General features: G+C 36.4%; 1 protein-coding gene across 2 annotated transcripts; it reads left to right on the forward strand.

Annotated features, from left to right (window-relative positions):
- Positions 1 to 1124: 1124 nt before the first annotated feature.
- cdc42se2 (CDC42 small effector 2) lies at positions 1125 to 9513 on the forward strand. Of its 2 annotated transcripts, none has more exons than XM_037753465.1 (5): positions 1125 to 1274; positions 4770 to 5022; positions 5656 to 5757; positions 5853 to 5931; positions 7209 to 9513. In XM_037753465.1, the coding sequence occupies exons 2-4, from the start codon at positions 4969 to 4971 to the stop codon at positions 5925 to 5927; spliced, it is 231 nt and encodes a 76-aa protein (XP_037609393.1). In that variant the 5' UTR covers positions 1125 to 1274; positions 4770 to 4968; the 3' UTR covers positions 5928 to 5931; positions 7209 to 9513. The 2 variants fall into 2 exon arrangements, with proteins under 2 accessions (XP_037609393.1, XP_037609404.1); XM_037753476.1 differs by lacking the exon at positions 1125 to 1274 and adding an exon at positions 4176 to 4200.
- The last annotated feature ends 1041 nt before the right edge of the window (positions 9514 to 10554 follow it).

A 10554-nucleotide genomic window follows, 5' to 3' on the forward strand; every position in this document is an offset into this window, starting at 1 on the left:
AGTGCACTTTCATAGACTAAGCTACTGGAGTTACCCTGCACTATGATCATTTTTAACAGTCTCTTTTGCACTTTTTTTAATAGACGTGTATCTCAGTTGTTACCCTGCACTATATTCAGTTTTAACAGTTTTCTTCATCTCCTTGTATTTTTATAGATTCAAGATTCAAGATTCAAGAGTTTTATTTGCCATTTGCACCTAAGTACATTGGAATTCTGAGCAGTTTACACCGAGTCAGCTTTAAGAAAGGAAAAAAAGGTAGAAAAGGCACAAGGTAATTACAGTACAAAATAAGTATCACATTCAACTCAACACAATAAATAAATAAATTATTAAAATATAAAGCGCCCTCAGTGTAGTCAATAAATAAACTAAATTACCCTCTGCATAGTAACAATACCCCCAGAATACAAATATACAGTATATATTATATATGCTCCATGACCATATTAAAAGAACATCTAACTCTCAAAAATATTTAAAAAAAAAAAAAATAATTAATATATTTCAGACAATTACACAGTGGAAGGCAGCATATTGCACAGCATTACAGTCCATTCAGTTCAGGTGTACTGTGTGTCAGTAATGGCATGGAGGTGAGGTGAGGTGTGGGGTATTTGTGTCCCTCTTTAACGTCCTTTGCCACCAGTCTTATTGTAGCTGGGAAGAAGCTGTTGTGAAAGCGTGCTCTGTGAGTGGAGATGCTCTCTGGCCTGTGGTGCCTCAGGTTGTGTCCTGATTCCCTCCACCTGAACAGAGAGTGAGCTGGGTGGTATATTTATTATATCTGGTATATTTCTTTGTACTTTGTACTTTGCACTATTAACTTTTTTTACTGCCTTTTTATTAACATGTTTTGCACTATGGAACTGTGATGCTGGAAACTTGAATTTCCATTGGGATCAATAAAGTTATTATCTATATATCTACATTCCCTTACTTCTGTTTTTTTTGTTTTGTGTTTTCTCTCTCTCTCTTCATCCACACTCTTATGCACTGCACGCCAATTTCCAGGCTCGTCTGTTCCCTTGGAGTTGTGGACTGTTCTGTACGATGCCATATTGTAATGTAAATTTCTCAATAAAAATAAATAAATAAAATAAAAATAAAACATCCTGCAGTGTATCAGTACATGCTGTCAACCGGATGTCGTCACGCTTGACAGCGGAACTCGCGTGACGTAATCAGGGAGCGTAGTTCCGGGTTGTGTTTTTTTTGGGTTGCATTCTTCAGCTTTCAGTCGATCTTTACTCCGCAAACACGGCCGACATCTGGTGAGTGTATCCACTTAAAAGCATCGTAACTGTTGGTAACAGCTGTATTATATAACTGGTTAACAGTTACGTGAGCATTAATGTGTTTTAGGTTTACGTTTTTGTTGAAACATTGAAGTCACACCTTCGAAGATGAGCTCAGTTAGCCTGCTGAGCTAACGGCTAGCTAGCTGTCAGTGGGGAAAGCGTTAGCTTGTGAGCTAACTGTGTTAGCAGCTGGGGATGCTAACGCCGCTTCTCTCTGCAGGCAACCACCGAGCTCTACTAAACTACATTAAATCATTAGTGTGAAACAACACTAGGATGCCATCAGCAACATCTAATGCACATCTAATCTCACTCAGTTGGTATTTTAGTTGGGTTAAGACAGGGGTCAGCAACCTTTACTATCTAAAGAGACATTTTAGGCAAAACAAAAACAGAAACAATCTGGAGCCGCAAAACATGTGAGCATTGTGATGAAGGTACCACGGTTTATAGTCTGAGTTTATAGTATATAAGTCTCATGCAGTGAGGGCCACAGAGACAATGTACTACGGAGTATTAGGGCCACATCGAGGGAAAAAACATCTGAGATTTACAGAAAAAAGTCATAATGATACGAGAAAAAAGTAATAATAATACGAGAAAAAAGTAATAATAATACGAGAAAAAAGTAATAATAATACGAGAATAAAGTCATAATAATACGAGAAAAAAGTAATAATAATACGAGAATAAAGTCATAATAATACGAGAAAAAAGTAATAATAATACGAGAAAAAAGTAATAATAATACGAGAATAAAGTCATAATAATACGAGAAAAAAGTAATAATAATACGAGAATAAAGTCATAATAATACGAGAAAAAAGTAATAATAATACGAGAATAAAGTCATAATAATACGAGAAAAAAGTAATGATAATACGAGAAAAAAAGTAATAATGATACGAGAAAAAAAGTAATAATAATACGAGAAAAAAAGTAATAATAATACGAGAAAAAAAGTAATAATAATACGAGAAAAAAAGTAATAATATTACGAGAAAAAAAAGTAATGATAATACGAGAATAAAGTAATAATAATACGAGAATAAAAGTAATAATAATACGAGAAAAAAAGTAATAATAATACGAGAAAAAAAGTAATAATATTACGAGAAAAAAAGTCGTAATATTACGAGAATAAAGTCATAACTTTACGAGAAAAAAAACGTGACACGTAAAAAATGAAATTACTACTTTATAATATTATGACTTTATTCTCGAAATAGTACGACTTTTTTTCTTGTAATATTATAACTTTTTTTGTAATATTATGATATTACTTTTTTTCTTGTAATATTATAATATTATGATTTTTATTCTTGTAATATTATGACTTTTTTGTAATATTATGATATTACTTTTTTTCTTGTAATATTATGATTTTTATTCTTGTAATATTATAATATTATGATTTTTTTTCTTGTAATATTATGCCTTTTATTCTTGTAATATTATGACTTTATTCTCGAAATCTCATATTTATTGTTTTTCCTCAATGTGGCCCTAATACTCCGTCGTACCGTTTTACATTAGACCTACAACAATGATAAATACAAATGAAAATGTAAACAAAAAACAGTTATTCATTTCCATTTTAAAAATCCACAAGGAGCCACTGGAGAGGAGCTGAAGAGACACATGTGGCTCCGGAGCCGCAGGTTGCTGACCCCCTGTGTTAAAAGGAGAGCCTTTTTACCGCAAGCGGTGCAAAGGTACATAACGTCCATTTGTTTGTAAATACAGATTACCTTCGCGTGATCCTAGATCGGAGGCAGAGTAATTGATCCTTTTAAAGGATTTTCAACAGTCATTAAGTAACCTCTGCACTCAATCTGGCACCTGATAAAATGATTCATCTGCAGGAGAGTGGCACAGTAGCAGCTGAATGTCAGCCATGTGTAATGTCAGCCAGAGTTGCAAATAAGGAAATCTACTTTGTCAGCGAGCTCTTTGCATTTGGCAGATCATTTGATCCTCCTGTCTGACAGCAATAATGGCTGAAATAAAATGCTTGGTCCTGTTTTTTCCAGATGCTGCCAAGTAAAGTTATACACAGCGAATCCATTATACTCACTGACACCTCTCAAAATATAAATATAAGTTTGGGACAGCCTTAAAACTAAAAAAAACAAGGCATCTTAACACATAGGCTTATGACACAAGAGTCTTCCTGAGTCACCATTTGAAGTTCACATATTCCTAAAAGCAGTTGTTTTTCACCTATGGCATAGTACTAGAGCTGCAATGATTAATCAATTAGTTGTCAACTATTAAATTGATCACCAACTATTTTGATAATTGATTAAAAGTCTAAATTCTCTGATTCCAGCTTCTTAAATGTGATTATTTTCTGGTTTCTTTACTCCTCTATGACAGTAAACTGAATATCTTTGAGTTGTGGACAAAACAAGACATTTGAGGACGTCATCTTGGGCTTTGGGAAACACTGATCCGCATCTTTCACCATTTTGCAACATTTTACAGACCAAACAATTAATCGATTAATTGAGAAAATAATCGACAGATTAATCTACAATGAAAGTAATCATTAGTTTCAGCCCTATATAGGATATGTAGTAGCTATGCAACATAAAATGTTAAGTAGTAACAGGCATTTTCAGTCATTTTGTCAGATGAAGCTCCCAATTTTCTTTTCTACATTTTCTTGTCTGTCCAGTTAATGGAATAAGACTCTAAATTATTTCAGCTCCAGGGAGATATTAATTAAAATGGGAAGCTTATGATGGCTGCAGTGCTATAAACATGATAATGAACTCTGAAGCATAGGCTGATCAGTGGCCATGAAAGCCCAAGGTTATAATGTTGTTTACCACCAGAGATGACGAACAAAAGGAGAAGTGAAACATATTGATCACTTGGACGACATGTGTTTATAGTAGGTGACTGCTCAGGATGCCACATTGAAACATACAGTACACGTTGACCCAATTTCTTCCAATGTTTTCTTTAATGTTGCACAACGTATTACTCTATATGAGAGTGTCAGAATACCCAAAATGTATATAGAGTAAATGTAACAGCAGTTAATTAAAAAAAAAGTAAATGTAAATATGAAATCATTCTATTCATTATAATAGTTATATGTACACCAATGTGTCCCTGCCTCAAGGCGTGACCTGATTATTTGTGGGTCTCTGCCAGAAGAGAGACCTGCTCAAGTGAAGGAAGTGGCACGCTCAGCACAAAACTGGCTACTAAATCAATCACATGATACTACTTTTCACTTAAAAATGTTGTTGGTATACAATACCTTTAATTCAGGGACAATTAGACCTGTGCTTAGCAAGAAGGTGCCCACAAGTTGCTAATCCAAATCTATTACAACTTGACAGGAAAAACAAAGTGTAGACTAGACGTTATGGATGACCTTTACAACAACAACTAATTTGTCATATGTCAGCATTCAATTTTGTTTTTCCCCCCACACCTTCCACTTGTTGACAGGAGCGCGCTGCCCTGAGTTGGGAGAACATTTCTTGTGCCAACGGTTCAGCCCAGATAAACCAGTGGTCTGTGTCTGTCATCAGTTTCCGGCGTGCGTTTGTGGCTCTGGTAACACCAAACAGGAAGAGAGGCGCAGAGAGACGTCTGAACAGAGAGAGGAAACTGCTGCGGCTTCTTCTTCTTCTTCGTCAGCGTCAGAATGACTGAGTTCTGGGTTTGTTTCAGCTGCTGCATTGCAGAGCAGCCACAACCCGTGAGTATGAAACCAACTTGGAAGACAAATTGATTTACCCAATATTTAATGTAGTGGCCTTGTGGGGAATTGTTATGAAATGCCTTTTAGATATAATCTAGGTTAATAAACAGAGCAGTATTCTCTGGTGTTATGCAGAGTACTGGTCCATATACAATATATTCCATCTTACTCAAGCTTTGAAAATTATGAATATTCACCATTTTCAAAAACACTGTGGGCGTGTCGTGCCTGAAGTATATATCACATCCTCTTTTATAGATTATATAAGAAAGTGGTAGGGCCTCTAGCTAGCCACATCCCGCTGTCTGTCACGACATTTACTTAGATTCAACAAGGTCTATTATTGTGACAACTCGTCATTGTGCCTCATTGTAGTCAGCCAATCTAACAGCTGTTAGTCGGCTAACAGATAAGATAAAAGGAATCATAAATGTCGACCTCTGTCTCCGTTAATGCTCCACAGCCCTGGTTCACTACTTATGAAAGAAAGTTCAGAATGTGTACAGGAGAGGGATGGGCGGGCTGTGTTTACCTCTTCTTCATCCACACTGATTAGTAGTTTTACCTTGAATGTATTTAGGATATTAAGACTAATGATCTTTAAATAAGTGCATGTTTACTCATTTTCAGAAACGGCGGCGACGGATCGATCGCTCCATGATCGGGGAGCCGACAAACTTTGTTCACACCACACACGTAGGCTCGGGGGACATGGGACTCGGATTGGCATCGGTAGGTTTTTTCGTGATCTTTTACAGAATATTCAACCAACAGAGTAAAGCAAAAACAAGTTTTCAGTCAACTAAACTAAACCTTGATGTCTGTAGGTGGACCTTGTTCAAGCCCAGATGAAATCTAAAGGGGGCTACGTGCATGGAGGATCTGAAGGGTCTCAGTTGTAACAAGGTGAGAGACTCTTTACTTTGTGGAACTGATATTCAGCCACTAAACTTTCACTACCCCAAAGCCAGACGAGCCCAGCTTAGACTTGTTTTATTCATTTAGCTATTAGTGACTTTTAAAAGGTCAAGTTTGTTTTTAGAGAACATTTTATTACCTACAGATTTCACAATGTAATCAACATGCAGTATGTGAGAGTTTCATTTCCAAAGAAAGCAAGTATATCGGTCTGGGATTTGTACAAGATTTCATCTTAGAACTTTAACCCTTTCACAGTGTGTTTTCAGTTCATGAAAGTTAATTGTAACATTTTGGTCGCTTAAAATCAGTCTTATTCAGTGTTTGGTTGTACTTAGCTCCACCCTCTCGTGTCACTTGTGGTTACAAAAAATAAGATAGCAACAGCCAAAATGCTGAACTCGAGACTTCAAAACGGCAGTCCACAAACCAATGGGTGACTTCACGGTGACTACGTCCACTTCTTATTTACATGGGTCACACACATGTTTAAATATAAATATAGTTTTAGACTTTAGAATCTACCTTTTAACACGTTTGCTTTCAATGAGAAAGACACCAATACTGAAATTTGAAGACTTCCCAGTTAACATCTACTACTAAAAGTCCCTGACTTTACTCCACCCAGGCATTTCATAACAAATGATGGCAAAGCATCCTTACACACAAGAGCAAGCTTGCCCTATGTAGCTCTAAAATGAAACTGGTGAAATGCCTCACAGTACATATTTGTACAGAATGTAGTCTGGTTTTATTAGGGGAATTCAGGCCTCCCTCCATGAAGGATTGAATGTCCTTGTTCCTCTTAATTAGCCGTGTTGTACAGATAACCACTTCTATTTTCCTGGTGACAGTGACTCATCTGTCATTAAAATGATGTTTTTCATTGTGTTTTTCAACACTGGCCTGGTTTTGGCTGTGGCATTCCTTTCTACTGGCCTCAGGCTACTAGTTAACTATGTTGCACCCTGCCTTGTTTTTAAACTCCCACTGGATATTGTCATGGTCCCTTTCACTTTTTATTTTTAAGCCCTGTCACTCTGGGTGCCTAAACCGATTCAGCCCAACAATATCAAACATGAGAAACAAGACAGGTGAAATGGTCAGAGTCGGCACTCGTCTGACGCCTGTTTCTTTCCCAAACTTTGAGCAAGCAGGCTCAGATTTGATGTTAGAATAGTGTGATTTGGCCTCACCACACCCCAACTACTATATCATTAGCATTTGAGATCCTAACATTTCCTTCACTCTTTTCCTCCTTGCAGCCCTTCACAGTCTTGTGGAAACTACTGTTGTTGATATGAGGAAGCGTTTTCAAAAAAAGCAGTTCTGTCTGTAACGGACGCAGGACCAAAAGATGAAACTACTGCTTTTCCATAATGTTGTATATATTTTTATTTTCCATTCCTTTTTTTTTTTCTTTTTTTTTGAAATGAAAGCACTGCTATCCATTTGCTGCCATACTGTTGCACTGTAAAGAGTAACTGTTAAGAATAGATAAGAGGGTTTAGAAAGCTCATAATCTCAGTCAGACGTATGCTTGTGTGTATGCATGAGGAGAATATTTTCAAAAATATTTGCTGTTGTAGCCAATTTGGATGCCTGTATTTATTATCTGATTTGTAAACGGACCTCATGGTGGCTGGGCCACGCTGGAGATTTGGAACATCTTTCTTTATTCTCAGAGGTTTATCAAAGGACAGGTAGCTGTGGTGGCAAGGCAAAAAGCGATATGTTCATTGTTTTATTCTGAGAAATACTCATTGTTCTCTGAGTTGCTTTCAGGGTTGAAGATTGCTGTCTTGTAATAAACTTGAAATGAGTAGAGTACACTGGATCATACATTGTACACTCACACTTGCTTAGGAATTTCGCATTGATTTCAACTGTTTTTTTTATACTCATTTAGATTGAACCATATAGAATTTTAATAAACTATGAACTTCCTAATCTGCCTTCTGAAGTCATGTTCATCATTTGTTTTACTGGTGTCGTTCGGCAGCTTGATGTTGCAAATACGGAGCTTAGTGGTTCCAAGAGGATTCATATTTTTCTATGTATTTTCTTCTTTTCAAGGCTTGTGTACCAACAGTAGAATTAAACTTGGAAGTAACCAAATCCCATTGCAACCACCGCCACAAATGTGGGTCAGGTTTCATACATTAAACAGTATTCTCAGACCTGTAGTCTAACTACAGTATATACCATTTCCTTTTTGTTGTTCCTGTTTGTGTTACAAACAGAGTCCTGTCATGAAATGTTATATTTCTGTTGACATGAAATCATTTTTCTGTAATTTCTTGGCTGATATAATCTTGACAGAAATATCCCTTTAGTAGTTTTGTGTTTCTCTGAAAACTCAAATGCCAGACCTCTTAAAGCTGAAAGGTGCGACTCAACTTTGTAGCAGTGTTTGTGATTAAGTTGCTTCAGTGTTAAAAGATGTTTAAAGTTATCTCCTTTTTCAGGGAGAGAGAACTTTCTATAAAGGGTTCCTCACTTGGAGGAAAGTAAATAAGTGCAGCTCTTATTGCCTGATTATGCTGGTTGTCAGTTGTGTTAATGATCAGAATAGAGTTAATAATCTTTGTTTTTATTGACCAGCTGGTCATCCCTCAGTATTGCCATATGTAGTCCAAATTTCTGAGCCAGGCTCCATTTAAAATACCTTTATGAAATCTTTACAAATAGTGGCGGAGCAGCAGCGGTATGAATATTGAATGCATGTCCCCATCACTGCTTACAAAATCAACAGGTGTTGAGCAAACCAGCAGGCCTGGATCTATTAAAACATGTCATTATTTGTCCACCATGTACATCGTATGATTGACTAACAACAGAATGTGGTTGTGCTATTAAGTCAAGCAAAAGTCTGTGTAAATTGGTGTTAAACTGAGTGCTATTGTCACACTATTTATGATAAAAAGAATGACATATTTGGTGTTTTTGGTACCAGGCAGGACGAATTACCTGATAGATATAGTCACATTTGTAATATCTTATCATTTACAGCCTTAAAACTGCTGGTAACCACTTTCCCAGCACAGATTTAATAATGTGATTCATCAGGCTAAAGTATTGTCACAGTGCTCATCTGTTCCTCTTTCAATGTTTCTGTAGTAATTCCTATGTGAAAAGAGATCCACATTATGTGTAGTCTAGTTAGTGTTTTTCCAGCTCTGTGCTGAATGCTGTAGTATGTGAAGACATACTGGGATTGCAGTATATGATGTGACCAGCAGGCTATGCTAGTGGACTGGTTGAATGTGACTTAAACAAATTGTTTCCTTTTGGGATTCCTGTCATTGGACTTATTTTGTGATGATACTGTAAATACGTAATATGAAAGTAATGGATCCATGGTTTATATGTATTCAGGGTCAGACATATTTAGGCTACTTTTCTGTACAACATTACTGGGAAGGCAGAGCAGCGTTTTGTTGTTGTTGTTTTTTTCCCTCAGGAACTGCCTGATATGTAGTTCCCACTTTAAGGGAAGTTCATCTGTCTTTTTTTTCTGCATTTTTCAGAATACACAATGAGAAATAAATGTTAAATGTTGATATTTGACCAACTGTGTGTCCCATGTTTTCAATTCAGGCCAAAACGCCCATATATGGGGTGATAAAGGGGATGGTTGAGCTCATTCTGGAGGACAGCACAAATGTTTAATACCAAAAATACAAAAAGTATTCCTGTCAGTAATCAGTGGTGGAAGTGCACAGATCCTTTACTTAACTAAAAGTACCAATACAAAAATGTGTAAATACTCCACTACAGGTTAAAGTCCTGCACTCAAAATCATACTTTGGTAAACATTTTACTTATCAAAAGTAAAAGAAAAATGGCACCTCTGACTGATTTCTTTTTTCTAATGATATTTTTAATACAGTTGTGTCAATGTGTTAGCAGCTTTCTACTGTTGTAGCGGGTCGAGGGCGAGCTAGTTTTAACTACTGTAAGTAGTGGTTCATAACCTAAGGGTCTGGTCCCCTCCAAAGGGTCACAAGATACATTTGAGGGGTCGTGAGATGATTGATTGGAGAGGAAAAAAAGATAAAACAAAGTTTTGCAACACAAATCTGTTTTAATTTGTTTGATTTTTCTCTAACCTATGCTTGTTTTTGTGAAATAATGGAACATTTCACCTCTATGGGCCTTTGACAGTTATTTAAATGAAACCTGAGAAGTTTAGAGAGGAAATGTCTCTTTGGTGCAACTGCCGACAACACATAGACATCTGAAACGTGACAAAGGGCCCCAACCAGACGGGTAGGAACCACTGCTGCTTTCATCTTGTCAATGTGTAAAAAATGTATCTATATCTGTCAAATAAATGTAGTGGAGTAAAAAGTACAATATTTCCCTCTGAAATATAGTTGAGTAGAAGTAGAAAAACAACAAGAAATGGAAATACTCAAATAAAGTACAAGAACATCTAAATTGTACTTGAAGCAGCAGTGGATAGAATTAGAGCAAATATGATTAAAAGAAGTTATTTTTATAAAACGGTCACTATATCCTGACAGTACTGCATGACACAGGTAATCTGAAAAAAAAATCATGTGCCTCTGTGTCCTCCGGTGCTCCTAATGGCATCTGCAAGATTTC

Source organism: Sebastes umbrosus, chromosome 2, assembly GCF_015220745.1.
Source record: "Sebastes umbrosus isolate fSebUmb1 chromosome 2, fSebUmb1.pri, whole genome shotgun sequence".
Classification (NCBI taxonomy): domain Eukaryota; kingdom Metazoa; phylum Chordata; class Actinopteri; order Perciformes; family Sebastidae; genus Sebastes; species Sebastes umbrosus.